The following is a 20519-nucleotide window of genomic DNA, read 5'->3' as shown; positions in this document are numbered from 1 at the left end:
CACGGACAACACCCCAAAAATAATGCATGTGCCCGATGAGGACCAACCAGATCAAAATGTTCAGCATGTTGTACAGGATGTTCTGTCCACGTTTTTTTGTTCATGCTATAAAATATTCACTTAAAAGCTTCTCATATCAATTAATCATAAGTGTGTGAACACACTCCAAAAAATGTCAAACAAATGTTACGTCAAAACGGTCGTAAAATTGGTACATTTTTTTAATAGAATTTAAAAAAGAATTTAAAAACATGAAAAAAATCCCACATACACAAATATCAGGACTTACCAATACAAGCTTGTTTGGATATTCTTAATATGTCCACAAAATAAAATATAAATATAATAATAAAAAAATACAAAATAATGAGTCACTTGTAAGCAAAGAAAAAAATGAATAAATTAACGTCCTTTTATACACAACGCTACTGACAACAGCAACAAGACTAGCTGGTGCAGGCAGTCACGGCGAGATGCTACAATAACAGCATCCCCCTTTCAGGAAAGGATGGATAAAGGAGGGAGTGACAAGCACACTGGAGAAATGGAGGCAGGAGGGGAGGAGGGACACTATGGAGCATGCTCACTGAAAATCCCTGGGTATTTAAGTGTCACATGACTCACTCTGAGTTGTCAGTCATCTCTGGTTGGAAAATGAAGGAAGGGAAGGGGGAGAGAGAGAGGGAGAGCTGGATGGGGGACCATAATGTTGATGGGTACAGTGTGGAACGGAGCGGTGGGTGGCACCATCACAGCTGCTGTTTTTTCCATTTAATTCAAGAAAGAGGGAGAAATGAAACTGTAATCTCTCATAGCCCACCCCCAGGCAAGAAGCCCACCAATGACATGCGTGTTTCCGGTTTAGAGCCATGGATTAACCCTTTATAAACTGAGCTAGCTACATGCAAGCACACAGACACATATATACTGTACATACATACATATATTTGATTAATTTTTGCCTTTGGTAGTTTTCTTAATGGTTTTGTAGTGATTAACAAGTTAGAAACATTTTATGTAGCCTTTCAATTACTATGACTTCATAAAATATACAGAATAATTATCTTAAAAATAACACACACTCAAACAAAGATTTTTCAAATAACTGCAGTTGTTTTCAACAAAGGCTTTCCATTCATCGAAGAATCTTTAAAAAATGCATCAATGTTACAAAAATAAATAAAATAAACAAGTGAGCAGCACAACTGTTTTAATATACTGTTTCGTAAGCACCAAATCAGCATATTAAAAGGATTTCTGAAGGATCACATGACACTACAAACTGAAGTATAGCTGCTGAAAATTCTGCTTTGACATCACAGGAATAGATTATATTTTAAAATAGAAACAGTTCTTCAGCCTGGGTGAACATAGATCTATCCATCCATCCATCCATCCATCCATCCATCCATCCATCTATCCATCTATCCATCTATCTATCTATCTATCTATCTATCTATCTATCTATCTATCTATCTATCCATCCATTACATCTATAAGAACTGTTTCTTGAGCACAGTGTGCTAAGAGTCAGTGGCAGGTGATGGTGCTCATATTTCAGCTGCTGAATGTGGCCTAATGGATAGAGAGTTGGACTTGTAACCTGAAGGTCGTGGGTTTGAGTCTCGGGTCTGGCAGGCAGGGACGTGCACAGGAATTTTGAGGGGCAGTTGCTCTGGCCTGAAAAAAGGGCACCCCCCCCCCAAAAAAAAAAACAACTCACGGGCTATATGAAGGACTGAGAATAACAGGGTCTTTATTAAAATATATATACACAAAGAGGTAAAACACTGAAATACAGCACTCAATCACCTTAACTACTACTCATAATAACACAGAAAAACATGACTTGAGTCATGAAAATCCCTACATCAATATCCCTATCAATATCCTATCAAGTCATTATGTTCTGCTCAGGCAAGATCTTTGAAATGACCTCTAAAATAGCCATTGTTTTTTTAGATTACAATTATTTAGCATGCAGCTCTTTAACCCTATACTTTCTAGCATGGTCCTCTCATCTCATATTTGGTGATCATCACTTAGGCCTACCTGCCCTATGTGCCTCCTCACCTCTGATTTTTGAACTAATCAATCATGTTAACAACTTTACAGCACTTGTTGTGAATTTCACTGACACTGTAGTAGGATCACTTTGTGAAAATCTATATCTAAATGGTTAATTATAGATCTAGTAAGACAGAAACTCACCTGTTCCCCACTCATATTGGTCTGAAAAGGTAAAGAGGTGTTTCAGGTCTCGGGAGATTAGCATAAATTGACCGACAGCGCCATCTGCTGTTTTGGAAAAGAAATTTGCTCAATTGCACATGTGAGAATTTGAGAAAATCTGCCCGCACACGTGTGAGAAAATCAGCCTGTCGCATTTGTGAGAAAATCAAGCCAAGTTTCCTCATAAAAAGGCAAATGAGTCTCAAAGTTGTAACACACAATACATATATTTGTCCACACCTCTGCATTTTCTCTCAAATAGAGTTTTGTATTTGAAAATCACTTTGCGTTTGTTTGAAAGTTGAGTTTTTCTTTGCAAAGCAGATTGTGTTTATTTGCAAAACACTGGATTTGTTTGATAAATATCGGCACAAAAATCGCTCCATATGAGACGCCTCACCCGACAACCGCGACAATCTCGCGCCCGCTCATGCAGGCTCAGCTCAGGTGCCCGTCACGTGCAGCGCTGCAGCAGCCACGTAAACAGAGTTTGCCCTTCCCCTACTGACTTTCACTTTCGGTGCCCGAAAAGAAGTGAATGAGGCTTTTCGATTTTTTTTTTAAATTATTATTATTAATCTAGGCCTACGTGAAAATCTGCATCCATTGTACGATGTTGTTGTTTTTTTCCTCGGAAAGGCAACGTGAGTCGAAAAGGGCATATGGGCAGTTGCCAGGGCAACCTGAGCAACCCTCCTGTGCACGTCCCTGCTGGCAGGGATTGTAGGTGGGGGAGTGAATAACCAACACTCTCTCCACCCTCAATACCACGACTGAGGTGAGACCCTTGAGCAAGGCACTGAACCCCCAACTGCTCCCAAGGTGCCACAGCATTGGCTGCCCACTGCTCCGGGTGTATGTTCAATACTGTGTGTACACTTGGATGGGTTAAATGCAGAGCACAAATTCCGAGTATGGGTCACCATACTTGGCCACACACCACTTCCCTTTCCCCTTTTAATCTAGTCTAATACCTCACATTCCACAAACTCACAACTGTAGCAGATACAATGCAGAGTTGTGCCTATAAACACACATCAGATAGCTTTTCATATGTACACATGCCTCTATCAATACAGAAGATTACTGCTATTACCATAATGTTGCTTCTTGCAAGCCAGAGAGGCCTAAGCACTTAAAGCAAGTGTGATTCTGGAGGAGTCTATGACGTTTTTTTTGTCTTATTCCAGTAGGAATTTGGTGTTTAAGTAAAGTGGTTGATAAACAATCAAAAACAGCAACAACTACTTGTATAAAAATAGTCTACTATAAATGTGGTCCTTTGTCACATCTTGTTTTTAAGAAACCACTTTCATCGCTCATGTATACAGCACCCTCTAGTGTACAAACTCAAATTGTATACTGCGCTCCATAATGACACAATACACACTGGCTGTTATCAAAAGTGAACATAAAAATATTTATCATATCTTAGCCTGATGTTTATTTATTCTAAATAAGGAAGGTGCATACTTTCCTGACCTTCTCTCTAAATATTCAGTGACTAAAACAGTCACGGAAAAATACATAGCTCGATAAAATATAAGCAGATGTTCAAAATGTAAATACTGACCTTTAGTATCGCTGTTCTAAATATGAATTGGAGGGGAAAATGCTCCTATTTGAACAAGGAACCTGTTTGGTCCATTTAAAGCAGATGAATATAACAGATACATTTAAACTTAGGTGCATGCTATACAAAATATTTGGATTATTGCCACATTCAGTGTTTTATAGCGTTTCTGAATGTATGAAGACGTCTTATCAATGGGAAAAAAGCCATCAAGGACATTTCAGTTTGGCTTATCCTTTGTCGTCCGTCATTTACAGTATTTTTAAATGGATACACACCATGGCCGAATCAATACACCAAATCCATCACTGTTTCCCTCACTGAAATATCACACATATAGGAAAAGCAGAAAATGATATAGGTTTGAGTTTAAAATGCAAAAGTGATTATGAATAACTTATCTTGAGGCAATCCTGACAAGATTGAGAAGACATCACACCAAGCTGTTCAACCGAGAAACCAGTCAGTTGTCAAATAATGCTGAAAGTAGCCTACTGTATTACTTATGAACACTGTACACTATATACTGCTTTCTATATTTCGTACATAAAACGTAGACAGTAGACATTATTCGTATGCTTTAAACAGTAGTGTGCTAATTTGTCACATGGTTGCACAAAAATAAAAATTTGTTCGTATAAAAGTTTCGTATAAAATCAAATAAAGAATAAACAATGGCTTATTTGAGTCGAATTTAAATGACTCTTCATGCATTACACAGGAAATGGAAGGTCAATGCCCCCTCTCGCTCTCTATAATATCCTCATATCTTGATAAATATTATACTATTTTAAAATAGGTCATGCCAATGGATACAGTTTAGCCTCCTGAGACCCGGGAAACCCGAGCATAAAAAAATAATAAAAAATGTGATATTTCATTAAGTTATGCTATCGGGACTCAATTTTTAAAACTGTAAAATGGCTATAAACGGGTTTTCGCATTATATACAAGGTATTTGTAAACTAAATCTAATTTGCCTATTACTGTGTTTTTGGGGCAACATGCAATGAAAAAAGAAGTTTAATAATGGGAGTAATAATTGACTAGATTTTCATAATATATATTTCATACAGTATTGAAATATAATTTCTTTCCCTATTCATTTGTTGTCTCCCAAAATGTGTAATAAACATGATTTTAGTCCCGGAAATGTATGAAATCAACGCCCTGTTTTGTAACAGAAAGTCATATTTTGATTTGAAACCCCATAACATTTTCCTGAAAAGTTGATTTATGACAGTTTAAAAATGAGATTTAAACGATAATTACAAAATGTTGCATTTCCACAAGAGTGTCACTAAATTAATATCAGACATTTTTGAAGACCAAGGAGAGGGAGTAATCATGGTGAAACATCCAAACATTCAGTATCTCTGAAAAGCCCTGAATGTGCTCTGTACAGGACATCCAGACCTAAAACTGTGGCATGTGTAGTAGAGACATTCACTAAAATATAATGTCCTCATATGAGGACGCAGGGAGGGTCTCAGGAGGTTAGAGCAAGTAAATACATAAAACATACTCTAGAAAAAATTAAGAAGTACACAACAGTCAATTTTCCTGCATTACTATTTATTGAATTTTAATTAAATTAGGACTAGTCTGTTTTGTCACAAATCCCATTTCAGATGCTTAACTGGTAAAATGTATTACAAAAATAAAATGCTTTTATGTTAATTATACTGATTAACAAATTACCTTTATGCTTCAACATCAAGCATATTATAGTTCAAATCAAAAACATGCATTTTGTCCCTGCATTTCACCTTTATAGTCAAGATTTTACTGTTTGTCACAACTGCCACAGTCCAAAGCACAGAGAAAAACCCCGCTACCGATTTCCACCTATGGTTGTGTCCAATATATAGTGATAGGGAAAAGAACATTTTCCATTTAGGATCATGCAAATACATTGCACTAAGGCCCACGCTCATATATCTTCACTCTAACACAGGAACAGACACTGATATAAGCATTGCTCAGCTCTGGCAAAATACCACCAGGTTTAATGTGGGTAATGATTGTGATTACTCTGGGGAATCGTTCACCCGGTGCGCCCCAGTGGCATCAAATACTGAGGCCTGGCTTAATTATCCTTTGCAGAGCAGAAGTATGTTATCTTTGGCTTTGAGGTTACAACTCGAGGGGTTTAGATGAAGGCCTGCGAGTTGAAAACAACAGGGATTGGAAAGCTAACACTTCATGCCCCCTCCAAAATACTTTCACACTAATTCAGTTCTACGAAAAAGATGAATTAATTCATGAATATTAATGATGCTTCACGGGGTGAAGTAAGTGGACTGTTCGTGCATCACTAAAAAGAATAATATAAATCACTAAATCGATCCTCCAATAGGCATGAGTGGGAATCCTGCAATTAAAAGGACATGGCATGTAGGTCCTCTTTGTTTTTCTCCTTAAAATGAAACTGTTGTATTAAGGGGTAAAAAGGACAGTGTGACTTGTGGCAAAGAAAACCAAAACAAAATGCACATTTCCAGAATCCACACGACACACAGCACAAAACAATTCAGCAGACTCAAGTGAGGTGACCTTCCCTGGCAGGAACTACAGAGTTCCTTGGATTTGTGACTTGTGAGCCCTTTGAACATTGAAGGGCCTGCTGATGCCCTGAATTACACTATTGATATATATTATTTCTTATTCATTGTTTACACTTGCTGTCAAACAACAAACAAGGCTTTTAATTAGCTAGTACGGTGTAGTCTTTGAAAAATGTCCAGACGGAAAGTTGGAGAAAGGCAGTAGCTGATAGTCTCTTCAACTTCCTGAACACGGCGCTGAAAACGACAGCGGTCCCGGGCGATTTCCTCCCAGGGTCCATGACGGTCCTCATCGCTGCTGGCATAGAACTCCTCAACCTCTTCTACAAAAGTCACCTGTGAAAGGAAATTAAAAAAAAAAAAAAAAAAAAAAAAAGTTACATATGAAGTTATTATATATTATACATAAACATGTTATTATATGAGCAGTGCATTCTGCATTATTAAAACCTGGCATTCTTAAAAGCAATGTGAGTAAAAGGAGTGACAGTACCTAATAAAATAAAATAAAGCAAAAATTCTTAAAGCAAAAAGGCCCTTTCAACTTCAGAACTACAAATTAACATGGCAGGCAACCTTATCCTTGCTTTACAATGGATTCACAGCTAAATTAATACCCAATGATCTTATTTCTCCTCCCTTTTCAGACTCATGCTTTCACCGTTGCTAAGTAACGTGATTTTCTCTAAACTGTTGATGTTTAATGTGTGAGTGAGTATATGATTACTCAAAAGGAATCTGAGCGGTTGGGAGTGCCATCACCTCAGACCAAATCTAATGACTCTGGATAGTGTGATGCCAGAGTCATGAAATGCAGCATGCTATAAAGTGATAATGAGTAATGGGCAGAGCACGAACTCCGTCTCCCTAGAGACAGCAAAATGGAACCATTGCATCAGATCATCACAGGCAGGGAAGGAAGAGAGAGAAAAAAAAAACAAGTAGAAAATGATATTGCATGGTTTTACATCATTTTCTCAAGCTGGCCTATACTGCCATATTGTCAAACAATGGAAATAAGGCAGAATGGCACTGAGAAAGAAGATTAACTGTTGCTACCAGTCATCGCATAGAATAAAAGATTATCATCATTCATATAAAATACATTGTTGGACTGTTGAAGACCTAAGGCCATTAACCATTACTACAATTACACAAAAGGCACAACTTATTCTGTATTCTCTTACTTTAGTCTTATTTTACGCAACTTGTTTGGCAACACTATAATTAGGTGCAATTTATATACATTAGTTAATGCAACAGGTGTCAAGAAATAACAATTGGCAACAATTCTTACAAAATATATTAATCTAGATTAATGTTAATTTATTAATATGTATATTATTATTCACTATTTCATGCTGACTAAATAAAAATTTTAAAAATGAATTATGTACAGTTAAGTATCATTCAAAAGTTTGGGATGTGTTCATGTTCATCCAGGCTGCATTTATTTAATCAAAAAATATTATACTATTGCTTTTTAAAATAAATGTTTCCTATTTTAATATATTTCATGATCTAATTTATTCTTATGATGTCAAAGCTAAATTATCAGCAGTCATTACTCTAGTCTTCAGTATCACATGATCCTTCTGAAATCATTGTAATACGCAGATTTGGTGCTTGGTTACTTAATATTTTGTAGAAACTATGATAGATTTTTTTCAGGACTCTGAGCAGAAGGTTCAAAAGAACAGCATTTGATATAGAAATCTTTTGTAACATTATAAAATGTCTTTACTGACACGATCAATGTAATGCATCCTTGTTTTATAAAAGTATCAATTTATTTTAAAAATAAAGAAAAAAACCCAGAAAATTCTTACTGACCCCTGGGCTAACATTAACATGGATCAATAAAAGTTTAGTTCATGTTACCCAATTAAACTTATTTTCAAGTGTTACCATTTTCTTATACCTACTATTAAATTTCGTCCTTTGTGTCACTGCTGCAAACACCTCAATTTCCTCCAAGGGTTCAATAAATCTTATCTAGAACAACTACGTTAGATATTAAAAAGAGCATGTTGGCTGTTTAAAATGGACTTTCCAAGGAAATTGCTTGCCCGGTCCCTTAAAAATGAACTTGACCAGAATTTTAAACAAAGTGGACAAAACTGCAAAAAAAACTGGACTTAGTGTATAGCTAGACTAATAACAACTGCAGGAGTCAAAGGAGAAGTAACTGTCTCCATCTGATTCATTCAGCCATTCCAGGCGCTTTTAAGTCCACCTCACTATGTCACACCTTATAAACAAACAAAACATTCAGAAAGATAATTGTATAAGTAGTTTCAGACTAGAATGCGTTAATGCATTAATTAGTGTCAATGTTATACAAACCTTCTTCAGCTGAACAACCATGGCACTGCTTGAGCATGGCACAGTGGAAATCTCTGAGAATCCACTGTCCAGCCTCTCCTCAGCCTCCTCTCTCTTGTAGCGTGGCGTTCCAGGCATTTTCTCCATCCGGCACCCTTTGGTGGTTTTCTGAGTCTGTACGGGGGCCTGGAAGTTGAGGAGACTGTAAGGATCTGCTGAGCAGCTGAAAGAGTTCCACAATCGCCGATTCTCTTCCTCGTCCATCTCACAGGCATCCTCACTGGACTCATTCTCTGAGAGTGAGGGTGACGATGGAGGAGGTGAAAGCCGGGAGGACATATGCGCTGGCGGAGACTCTGAGACGGAGGAGTCTGTAGTCGCAGGGCTTGGCTTGGAGGCTGTCCTTATGGTAGCTGTGAAGTTCCTCGGGTCATAAGGATCTCCGTTTTGGCACAGAGAATTCCACAGCCTCTCAGTCTCAGAGTCAGCCTCCTCTCCATCTGAATCTTCTTCAGATTCATCGTCGCTGTCATCTAGGTCTTCGGAATCTGACAAGTGGGATGAGCCTTCGCTGTCAAAGCCATCATCGTCATTACTGTCCCAATCGCCATCATCCTCCGATTCGGATTCGCCACTGCAAGGGCTGCCCATGATGTAGGCGATGACCTTGTTTTGACATTGAGGAGCAGCTAAAAAGGGCACGTTTTCAGCAGCTGGAACTGTTTCTGCTTTCTTTTCAGAGTCCTCGTCCTCTCTTTCCTTAATTTCTACCTCAGTAGTGACATGTTCACTATTGAACTGAGATGAGACGTCCTCGGAGGCAACGGGGCTGGCTGTTTCCAACACCTCCTGTTCCTGGGAAAGCAGCCTCATGTGAAGCTTATTATTGGGGTGTTCTTCCTCCAAGCTGGAGTAGCCATTATCTTGGTCTGGAGTCAGAATTGCCACCTCATTGTAGGCTCTACTACAAACTAGTAGTTGCTGCTCAACATCTAGTGGAAGCTGGTATGAGTTTGGGAGGGATTCTGCTTTGGGCAGGATTGCATTGTGGGTTACCTCTTTAGAGCACAAGGGTCCAGCGCTTTCGTTCTGCACTGACCGCCCATCATCGCTTTGACAATAGCCGATACTGTGATGTTCTCCACAATGCTGCCAGCTCGTGTCAGTCTCTTTTCTGCTTTGTGCTACGTTTAGCAGCCAGTTCGGAGGTCTGTCATCGGCCTCCAAAAATCCGCCCCACTGCCAGCGGTTTGGGGTTCGCACGGACAGCGTATCCGCGCTCAAATCGCATCCGTTTTCCGGTTTCGCGCGCCTTTTTTCCTGTGTGTTCTGTAACACCTGGGTGATTAAGTTTCTCGCTGATCTGAGGTATCCGACCGACGCTTGCTTTTGAAGATTAATATCTTTCTGGGAAGTGCTCTGAATGCCCAGTTCACTCAACGAATCGTGTGTGAACCAGGAAAGAGTCCCTGGGTCTCCAGAGGACGCGCCAGGCGCATTTTCATGCTGGCACTGGAAGTATGCCACTTTCAGAGGGGCCAGAGAGTTTCCCATATCTAGACTTGACTTCATTTCAAATGCTGTTTGCGTTCTTCCGGGGAAATACCTCTGCAGGAGAGACCACGCAGGCCTTGAAACTAAAGAGAAGACGCTTATCCACGAGCTGTCACGCGCCGACCGCGTGTCCACTTGAGAAAAGTGTCCATGTGTGCTCATACTTCTGAAAAAATATGAAATGCGTTGAACTAACTTACACAAACGAAACGAAAAACGGCACAAGCTAACTATTAACTTCAGGTACTTCCTTTATAAGTGGCCGCTCCTTAAAAGCGCTGTTTAGACTTCATTCGAGTTTAGAATGTTAGCTTTCAAAGTCTCTAAATGTTACTAATGCATAACCGTTTTTAATACAACCTAAATGTGGCCTTAGTTGGCTAAAGCAGCTAACTTAGTACCAAGCTTTAATGTATGGCTAAATGTTAGCTACGAAAAAAGTAAAGCACTCCGTTTCTCATTCCTTTCCGCCCTTAATACCATCCATGAGTAACTTACAGATAAATATTCTCCGGGGTAAATGTCCATGTCGTTTAGGCTGTGTTGAGTCCGAGTCGGCTCGCGCGAATAGCTTCAGCGTCCATATTGACCGCAGTATTAACGCCAACTGTGCCGTCCTGAGGAAAATAACACAACTTATGTCGGTTTGAAGGGGTCGTAGAAACAGCAGAAGGAATGGAAAGGCATTTTGAGGTGGTGTAAGTGCAAGAAAGGCTGTTATACTCCAAATGAAAGCTTGAAACAAAAGCCATTTTGACGTCTGAAGGGAAACGAGCGTCGGTTCAACTGTCTGTCTGCTGTCACCTCAATCGAGCCCAGCTGCCGCGTTTTCAGAAGAAAATACTGTTAAGTTCTTAGAGAAAAAACGGCTGTACCATCAAAATCGAGTCAAAGTAGTCTCCTTAGATTTACTTCACTTTTAAATCGTTTTAAAAAGAAATACTTGGTATTCAGACTCGTTGACGTCGCCTTTCCGTTCGCTAGCCGCGGAGCTAAAGCGGAGAGATTTCATCAGAAAAGCTGTAAGGGAGCGTCTCTAAATTTCAGTAGCGCTAGTGCTTTCTAGGGGACCGTGGTAAAATTCTGATCTCACGTGGAACTTGGTTATATAAGATGTTCTGTGCATGGCACGCAATGTTGTGGCTCTCGAACCTGTCCTGGAGTACCCGCAGCCCTGCACATTTTATACGTCTCCCTCATCTATTACACCTGATTCAACTCATCAGCTCATTAGTGGAGACTGCAAGACCTAAAGAGGGTGTGTCAGATTTAGGGAGAAATGTGCAGTGTTGGGGTACTTCATGGAGAGGTTTGAGAACCACGGGTCCAGGCAATACATACATAAATCCGTCAGGATCTTCTAAATCTGTTTGAGCGTTCTTCTAGTCGTTTTGACTAATCTAGTCTAAATCCAGTGAGATTTTCAGCATGAATTTGACAGATCTATTTGTGCCTTGGTGCAAAGCCTTTTTAGGAGAAACTGCCTGTGCAGAATCCCTAAGGCACAGTAGTAATGCTTTATGAAGAATTGACTGTGCATGCTATATGGAAAAGCATATTTTTTCCCCTTTCTTTTCCATTGTGGTTTTCACTAAACATCAATAGCTGCATAGAAGCCAGTGTTTAAATAAGCAATATTATATTTAGAAAATAATATAAAAAAACAAGCCTTTAAAACAGGTCTGGTCTAAAACTCAATTCCTGGCTGCAAATCTGCAGAGTTTAGCTCCAACCAGCTCCAAATCACACCTGTTTGGAAGTTTCTAATAATCCTGAAGACTTTAGGTGTGTTCGACTTGAAGGGGCACTGCAAGAATGATCAGTGTATGACATCAAAGTACCGCAAGAGCAATTAGAAAGCATAAGCATCCATCTGGTCTCTTAGCGCTCTCACAGTACTTTGATGTCATACACTGATTTTTCTGCGCAGCGCCGCTTCAAGTCAAACACACCTAGTCTGCGTCCCAATGTGCACACTATCCATCCAAAATTCTGTGTGATATTTGTAATTTTCAATACTATTTAGGGCAGATAGTGTGGATATTATGCACATTGGGACGCAGGGCTAATGATTAGCTGGATCCAGTGTGTTTAGGGTTGGAGCAAAACTGTGAAGAGCTGTGGCCCTCCAGGAATTGAGTTAGGGTTGACCTCATTGCTATGGATGATGTCAGCATGCTTACGATGCACGCAATGATTGGCTGATCGGGGAGGGGTCCCTGTCAGAGATTTATTCATAGAAATATTGTAGATTGCAATATTATGTTGCCATATATTAGAAATGTTAATTGCCACATTCAAATACAGATTATAAAATGCAGGCAAAGTGTCACTAATTAAACATTTTCAGTTAATTGTCAGCCTCTAACATGTAGGCTATGCTTCTCGTAAACAATTAGCAGGTATAGACTTTTAATTAAGAGCAGATCATGGTTGACAGTAAGCCATGCAAACGTAAAATAACTGGATGCAAGAACAGCGGTTACGTCTTCCACAAATGGTTAATGAAAACAAGGATCAAAGGAAAATTTGGAGTTGGGATAACCTCCATAACCAAAGGTAATATCTTTTTTAGAAGCTCATGATCGTCAAAATGTTTACGTTCCGAGGCAGATTGCCGGAAACAGCCATTTTAGGATAGTTTATGGCTTGGTCTTAGTGACTTATGTCCTCTGCACTACTCCTAACGTTTCACAAATTTAGGAGCTAGTTTTAATGCCAAAGCTCTTTGTGAAATACTCTTTTAGGAGTCCTAAATAGGACTGACTTGCCCATTATTTTTAAGATTTTCTCCTAAATCGGCGAGCTATGAGATATGTTTTGTCAATACAGGCCCTGTGCTCTATTCATTCATTTCCCAATCAGTTTTGCTTGAAAAAGAGCTGAATTTTATTCAAATGCTGTCCTGATTAAACAGTCTCAGTGGAATGTTTTAATTTGATACATTAACATGAACAAATGAGACATTTGTGTCATCTTGATTCTCTAGAGGAGTATCAGAACAATGAATAATGAGAAAGAACATGGACTGTTCAGACAGGCAATTAAAGCCTTTATGATAAACCCGTCTGATGTAATTCTTACCTCAGTGTGATGACAGCCAAAACAGCATATGGGATAAAGTCACTGGTGTCTCAGTAAAGCGGATTGTTGAGGTCAGTCATGCACAACTGAGATTTACACATAAATACTGTTGTATTACAAATTTATTAAATGTTTAATTTAGGTTCCAATACAATAGTATATAAAATGAGAAAGTTTAGTAGACTGATTTTAGCATTTGAGGTATAAATTTTGATTACCTAGTTTCCAGCAAGAGATTCCTGCCAGACCTGTTTTCTCCATTGTAAGTTAAATGAGTCATATTACGGAGACTCTCACCTTTTGTCCTTAATGGCTCTTGAAGCACGAGCCCCAGCCCCAGTCGTTGAATAGTTAGGATGATTGGATTAGCATTTATACATTTGAATAGTTATGCTGAATGGATTAGGACTGGTAACACTCTAGAGTCTGGGGCGGGTTCCTAAACCTGTATACTTCATTTACATGCTTTGTTCCGAGTGTATCCACCTCTATGTAAATCCCTCCCCCTTGAAATGTATATAAATTACAATGTCTACTGCCATAGTTAGACTTGGATGACTACAGCGAGTTCTCAATAAAGAGTAATTTATCACAAAGTCTCCTGGTCTCTGCTTTGACGAAGGAAAAGTTTCCAACAATACATATAAAACATGGAAACAGGGTTAACGCATATACAAAAGTAGTGTTTTCATCATTTGCCATTGATCATTGTAGAGGTTTGTGGTCCAAAGGAAAACTGGTAGCAAGGTAAAAACAACTCAGTGCCAAGTCAGTTTCCCTGTGCATTTATTAAGTGCAAATAAAGTTTAAAAACATGGTTTGAAATTAGAAGAATCACATTAAACCTTTTGTCTAAAAATGAATACGATAGGATAAAGCCCATTTACAATCCATAAATCACAAATGCCAACCCCATTGATGTTATATAAACTCTACACCTTTAAATCCAAACTCTTCTGCACATACACAACAAAAAGATTTTATGAAACACAGCTTTCCATTATGGGTTGGCATGCAATTATTTCCCATGGTTAAACATCACACAGCAGTGCCATTTGGGGGGGCATACAACACACACACACACACACACGTCATTTGAAAGAAAGATCAATACTTTAGAAAATGTACTTCATATCTGAAATGGAGCTGGTTTGTCTGGTTAGAAAAAGCTAAAGAACAGGGACTTCTTTGACCTGGATAATCATACCCAAGTTTGCTTAAGGCTACTGGATTGTTAGAGCACCTCGACATACAGGGTTGCATTTTCAACTTGTAGGTTACTGATTTAAAGACATAAATTCAGGTAAGAATGGAAAGGTTCAGTTTTCTTCATAGTTTTTTTTTAACACACAAACATCAATGCCACATGGTTAAATTGGACACGTACTGTATATGGAAATAAGTTGAGAAATAATTTAAGGTAACTTCCAATTACTTAATTTCCCCTTTCTGTGAACTATAAGGTTGTTCTTCTCAAAATCAAACTGAGTGCAAAGTAAAGAAAATCGGAATGCAAAATCTTTAAGCACTAATTGAAAAAACAAGCTACTGTGGTAGATTTAGCATTTCATTTACATGCAGCTTTAGATACCAATGAGGAATGGAAATACTGACAGAACTACAGTCTAAAGCTTTAATTTAGTTCCCCCTGTAAAAAAGTTAACCAATAAAACTTGGAAAAATGTGAGGTTAATGTACTTGACAAACAAATGCAAAAATGCAATATTTATCCACTAGCAAATTTCACAGCATGCAAATCAACTATTTTCAAACAGAAATTTCCTTGTGAGTTAGGTTTTCCTTGTGAGTTAAGTCCCTTCAAAAGCCTTTCCTGCATAAAAAACAAAAAACTGTGTGCCATCATTTTGGAAAGAAACAAATGATGCTTACGCAAAGAAATTCATATTCCTCATGGTTTGCCTCTCTTGTTCAATATACTGTACATGCAACTCATGGTTTTGTTTTTATGCACCCACCTATTTTACATAATCAAAAACCTACATTCACTCTGTTCTGTTTGTCATTTCCTGCAGTGGTTATATGCAGCAAGTTAATTCCAGAGCCAGAGACTATCAAGTGTTCATCCCTTATTCATAATCAGGTAAATGCCACAGCCAATGTGAAATTACCCAACTTTACAGTACAAAAGCGGCCCTCGCTACTAATTCCTAGGTAAATCTCTGCAAAATCTGATACAAAGAGACATAACTAATGTCACAAGACACAACATAGCTCAAAATTGAGCCGCAATAGAGAAACATCTTAAAAAGAAAATAACTTAAATTTCCATTAGCATTCTCAAGACCACATGGGGCCTAGTAGTTTCATGGACAGCAATTTTCTAGAAATCCCCCCAAAAATATGGCGCATGGAAGTCATCTCATCTTTAAATATTCTTTCTGCCAATCCTTGTGTCACCAAATGGTTCTTGTCCACCAAGAAACATTTTTATAAATCTGGAATCTGGTTCATGTGGTGCACGGTACCCCACCAGAATAGTATCAAGTGATGACACTCCATCACCGAGTCTACATGTCTCCTGGGTAGGAGAATCAGCAAACACAAACCCCCACTGGGGGAAACAGCCTTCTGAGCAGCTGGGCATCTCCAACTCCCGACCCATAAGCAAAGACAGACACAAACACATGCAAACCGAAGGACACAAGTAAAATCCATCACTTCCACACAAGTGTTAGGGGTTTGTCAGATCCTCTAGCGCCAAGCTGGTGCCAGCCAACCCAGCGATGGCCCGGGGTGAGGTCCTTCAGTTGGATGATGGTTTCACCCAGCAGGGTGTTCTCCCAGAATGCACCCTCGCTCAGTACCCGCAGGTGAATGGTTCTCTGCTGCAAATCACCATGTGGAATCTTGTTATACACCAGCTGCCAAAAGAAAAGACAAATTGATGTCAGTCAAGAATCATCATTAAAATAAAGCACAACATGCCTGCCCTGCTTTTTTCCCCATAGGAATTTTAAAGTCTTTGTTAGAGTGTCTTTCTTCATTCAAAAATAAATTAAGGTCTTCGAGGAAAACATTCAATTTTTCTTGGACTTCAATGGTGGCCAATGGGTTGAAGGTCTAAATTGCAGTTTCAATGCAGTTTCAAAGGGCTGATCACGATCCCAGCCAAGAAATCAGGGTCTTATTAGAAAAAAAGGAACATTTATATACTTGTTAACCACAAATGCTTGTCTTGCACTAGCTTGATCTCACACATTATGCAGTTGCATTGGAAAGGTAACGTGTGACGCAGGCGGAAGCAACGACCTAGTGCTTACAAAGCAAACATGCAAAGAAAGTCAAACACTCTTTACAAAAAAAAACGTAAAACAACAATGTCTGATGAAAAACCTTTATTTCTTTTTGACTGAAGAAAGACAGACATGAACATCTTGGATGACATTTTTATTCTGGAAGTGAAGTAATCCTTTAACAGCTCTGAGGGATAGAACTACAATCCCATGAAGCATTGCGAATGACAAAAAAAAAAAAAAAAAAAAAAAAAATTTCCCTATGAAAATATTTTAACTTTTGGAGTTAAACCCAACTGTTAAAAAAAAACAGTGCTGTCTAAAAGTGTTGTTATCTCACCATCTCATTGTAAGTGGGGTTGCATGTTCGCCGGGCTGCCTTGGTCTTCCTCTTACTAGTTTTCTGAGGGTCTGGGAGGAGGTACAATTTGACGTACGGATCAGGATCTGTTCCATCCTGCAAGGGTTGCTGAAGAAACATCCATAACACATTTGTGAGTGCCAACTCACCTTTTTCATGTGCATTACGAGCATATGCATATGAGTAACGTCAAACACTTACCAAACCTCTTATATGCATCACCATAATGAAAAGCTTGTCACTCTTGTACAGAATTGAGAGCTTCACTTCACCTGCCACTGTACCGGGCACAGGAGCCCAGGACACATCTGGAGAAGAGGAACTGGATTTAGTGTGGACAAGTGTGTGTGTATCTGACTTGCAAGGTACACTAAAGGAGAGTCAGGTAAATCAACTAATTGGATTTCCAGAGCTCAGACTGACAGGAAATGAACCTGTTGAACAGAGACCTTTATCACAAATCAGATAACGTGACCGCAACAGCTGCCACAAAGCACCTTTTACTCATGATGACATTTAATATGTAACTAGTTGTGATAAACTCTCAGGGAGTGTACTATGGATGCGTTTACAAAATGTTTGATACCTTAGACCAAGTAACATGATCCACTTGCGAGGGACTACCTTCCAAAATTATAAAGGCAGCTATACAGTATATTTACATATATACACTCCCATTTATACTATGTGAGAAAACAGTGAAATTTTAAAGAGAACATGCCGTTTACAAAATTAAAAATGTATTGCACATTGCACTAGTAGTTAGATAAAACACTGACCAAGTAATGGGTGTATCACTTAGTCACAGACAAGGTCACATGGACTGCTGCTGATTGGCCCATAAACAATTTTTCACACTAACTCATGCTGATTTACTGTAATGACAGGCTGAACTGCATGACCTCTGAATCCATCACATATGCAAGCATGTGTAAGGTGAATGATTCATAAGTGTATGTGGGCGTGTATAAGACATAAGGAAAAGCAGCATACCTGCTGGTTTATTATGGAGAGCATTAACAGCAGTTCCTACACTTCCTGCCCGTTCATCTCTTGGTAGAGGGTGAAAGAAGGTGTAGATCAGATCACACTGAAAAAGGAGAGGTAACGTTAGCTCATAAACAGGCAGTAAAATAAGCAGGTGTACAGTCACAGTAATAGTATGGATGCCATGCGATATGGTGGCAGTCTTAAAATGTACAGCACAGAGCAGAGAAAGTGAAAGTGTTCACCGTTTGGCAGCTGGTAGTGCCAGGTCTGCTTAAATAAGAGTCCACCCACAGGCCTATATCAGTACAGTCAACATGTGTCCCTTTTCACAGAACATGGACAATTTCCAAGAAGCATGCCAGTCAAAGTGAAACCACTCACATTAATTACTGCAAGCTGTACAAATTCCATTGACTATTATAATTATTCAGAAAATAAAAGGATGGTGGTGTGGTTAGTGAATAAAAGCTTGCACTTCACAATATAAAAGTTAACTTTTATTTTCAATTTCACTACTGTTGTAAAGCTTGGGGTAAGATAGATAAGAAAGTAATACTTTTATTCTTCAAGGATGCAAAAAAAAAATAAAAATAAGTTACGTTTCAAATAAATGTGGTTGTTTTAAAACTTTCTATTAAATCAGAAAATAAATAAATAAGTTATATTTCCACAAAGATATTACACAGCACAACTGTTTTCAACAGAGATAATAACAATAAATGTTTCTTAAGCAGCGAATCAGCATATTAGAATTAATTAGGATCATGTGACACTGAAGATTGAAGTAATGGCTGCTGAAACTTCAGCTTTGCCATCATATGAATAAACTACGTTTTAAAATATTACAATTAAGTTATTTAAGATTACAGTTTTTACTGTATTTTTATCAAATAAATGCTTAATGAACATGAAATACGTTTTGTCAATCCTACCAACCCCAAACGTTTGAACCTTAATGTACATGGATTATGAGAGCAAGAATTATGTGTAAAGACCAATGATGTAAGCGGGGGTCAAATGTTACCTGTGCCACCTCTTGAGCAACATGGATCAAGTGCCAAACATATCCATTTAGCTCCTCTTTTCTTCTGTCTGCCAAGGCCTCACCTCGAGACCGGCCAATCACAAAGCGACTGGGAAAGCTGTGGGAACATTACATTAAGAGCGGTGTGTAATTATATGAAGCGCACTGATACACGTGGCTTATGTATTGCCACTCAGCCATTACTACATGACCCTAAAGGGGTTTATTTTGCAATAATTGGCTGGTTGAATATTACCATTGTTTAATACATTGATACAAACAGTACTGGGAAGAAATGAACAATGACCAGCTTTCATTACCCATCTTTTAGACTAAATATAGCCACTGATAACAGAAACCTACAGTAGTTTCCACTACAGTTAGGAGTTGTTGTTTTTTTATTAAAAAAAATAATTTAAAAGGATAGTTAACCCCAAAATAAAAATGGTCGTCATGACCAAGTTGTGCCAAACCTGTATGAATACTATGGAAATCAAAGGGGAACAGCAACAGTGTTTGGTAATCCACATCCATCAAAATATCTTCTTGTGTGTTCAACAGAACAAAGAAACTCATACAGATTTGGAACAGCTTGAGGGTGAGTAAATGACAGAATTTTCATTTTTGGGCGAACTATCCCTTTAAGGCCAAGGCAAGGTGTGTTCAGTGAGCTTTTGATTTGATGTAATTCACAATTCTGTCAGTTTCAACACTGTACCTGGGTAGTTTTGAGGAAGGGAAGATGAGCTGCAGTTTACTGTGAAGTTCATGGAACTCCTCAAAAGTCCTTTGGACTAAAGTTGACCCCTGTTGACTATCCCGCTCCACTTTCACAACATAAGACTGCATGAAAGGAAAAATACATCAACACTGAGATGCACATAAATGGATTTGGGCTAAAATGCACTTTTAATGCAGCAGACTTACATAGCCTTTGCTTGGAGTATAGGTTTTGATGTGTCTGCAAACAAACAGGCTGCGAATAACTCCATCACTCTTTAGAGTGTAGACGCGTGGAGCAAATGACAGAACGGGACGCTCCTCAGAGGATGCAAACTTCATTTGGGCCAGGTTATGGATGAAGAAGTTGAGCTTAGTAGCCACACTACCAAGACTGGATTCGATGAGCCTAGAGCAGGGGAGAAGATTAAGATGACGACCAAAAGACAGATGGATTTGAAGGACATTAATAACTGTTGACAGCTATAATTGCTAGGATGTTTTGATTGGTTGCAAAGGTGTTCCTGCTGGTTGTTAGGTGCTTGCTTACTGGCACCAAAGGCAACACTCTATGGTTTCTTTAAAAAGACAGACATCAAGAGCAAATGGGACAAAGTCTCTTAGTTCCCACCTGGTGAAGTGCATAGTGGCATCTGCTTCTGATTCATGTGGCCTCAGAGCATCATAAACATATTTCAGATCATCCACATCAGACAACTCTGGTATCCCACTGGAGAGCATCTGCACACAAACACACAAGGTTACATTGTCAGAGCAGAAAGACACAATGCAATTCAAATAAGCATTCAAATAATAGGCAAACAATAACGCAAGC

General features: G+C 38.8%; 2 protein-coding genes across 2 annotated transcripts in view; both read right to left on the bottom strand.

Moving 5' to 3' along the window:
• Positions 1-5360: 5360 nt before the first annotated feature.
• On the bottom strand, positions 5361-11267 carry LOC306856806 (protein phosphatase 1 regulatory subunit 15B-like). Its single transcript, XM_079396286.1, has 4 exons — positions 10975-11267; positions 10750-10868; positions 8719-10417; positions 5361-6708 (listed from the first exon to the last, which is right to left on the bottom strand). Exons 3-4 carry the CDS (start codon positions 10411-10413, stop codon positions 6517-6519), a joined length of 1887 nt encoding a protein of 628 aa, XP_079252412.1. The 5' UTR covers positions 10414-10417; positions 10750-10868; positions 10975-11267; the 3' UTR covers positions 5361-6516.
• A 2838-nt stretch (positions 11268-14105) lies between these two features.
• Positions 14106-20519, bottom strand: part of LOC306856881 (phosphatidylinositol 4-phosphate 3-kinase C2 domain-containing subunit beta-like) — a 43143-nt gene continuing 36729 nt past the window's right edge. The window contains exons 26-33 of the mRNA XM_079396418.1: positions 20316-20425; positions 19892-20093; positions 19683-19807; positions 18965-19082; positions 17944-18040; positions 17152-17258; positions 16930-17058; positions 14106-16217 (exon numbers count right to left, since the gene is read on the bottom strand). Of these exons, the coding sequence (XP_079252544.1) occupies positions 16011-16217; positions 16930-17058; positions 17152-17258; positions 17944-18040; positions 18965-19082; positions 19683-19807; positions 19892-20093; positions 20316-20425 (1095 nt within the window). The 3' untranslated portion in view covers positions 14106-16010. The remainder of the gene's footprint in view (positions 16218-16929; positions 17059-17151; positions 17259-17943; positions 18041-18964; positions 19083-19682; positions 19808-19891; positions 20094-20315; positions 20426-20519) is intronic.

Source organism: Barbus barbus, assembly GCF_936440315.1.
Source record: "Barbus barbus genome assembly, chromosome: 37".
NCBI classification, from domain to species: Eukaryota; Metazoa; Chordata; class Actinopteri; order Cypriniformes; family Cyprinidae; genus Barbus; species Barbus barbus.
The sequence above is the reverse complement of the archived record's forward strand: the minus strand, read 5'-3'. Positions and strand labels throughout refer to the sequence as shown.

Bases quoted from the DNA above. Each gene is read 5' to 3' on its own strand.
- LOC306856806 (XM_079396286.1), bottom strand. From the start codon at position 10,413: ATGAGCACACATGGACACTTTTCTCAAGTGGACACGCGGTCGGCGCGT. The intron at 6,709-8,718 runs GTTTGTATAACA...TTCCTTTCACAG, and splicing joins TGGTTGTTCAGCTGAAGAAG to GTGACTTTTGTAGAAGAGGT.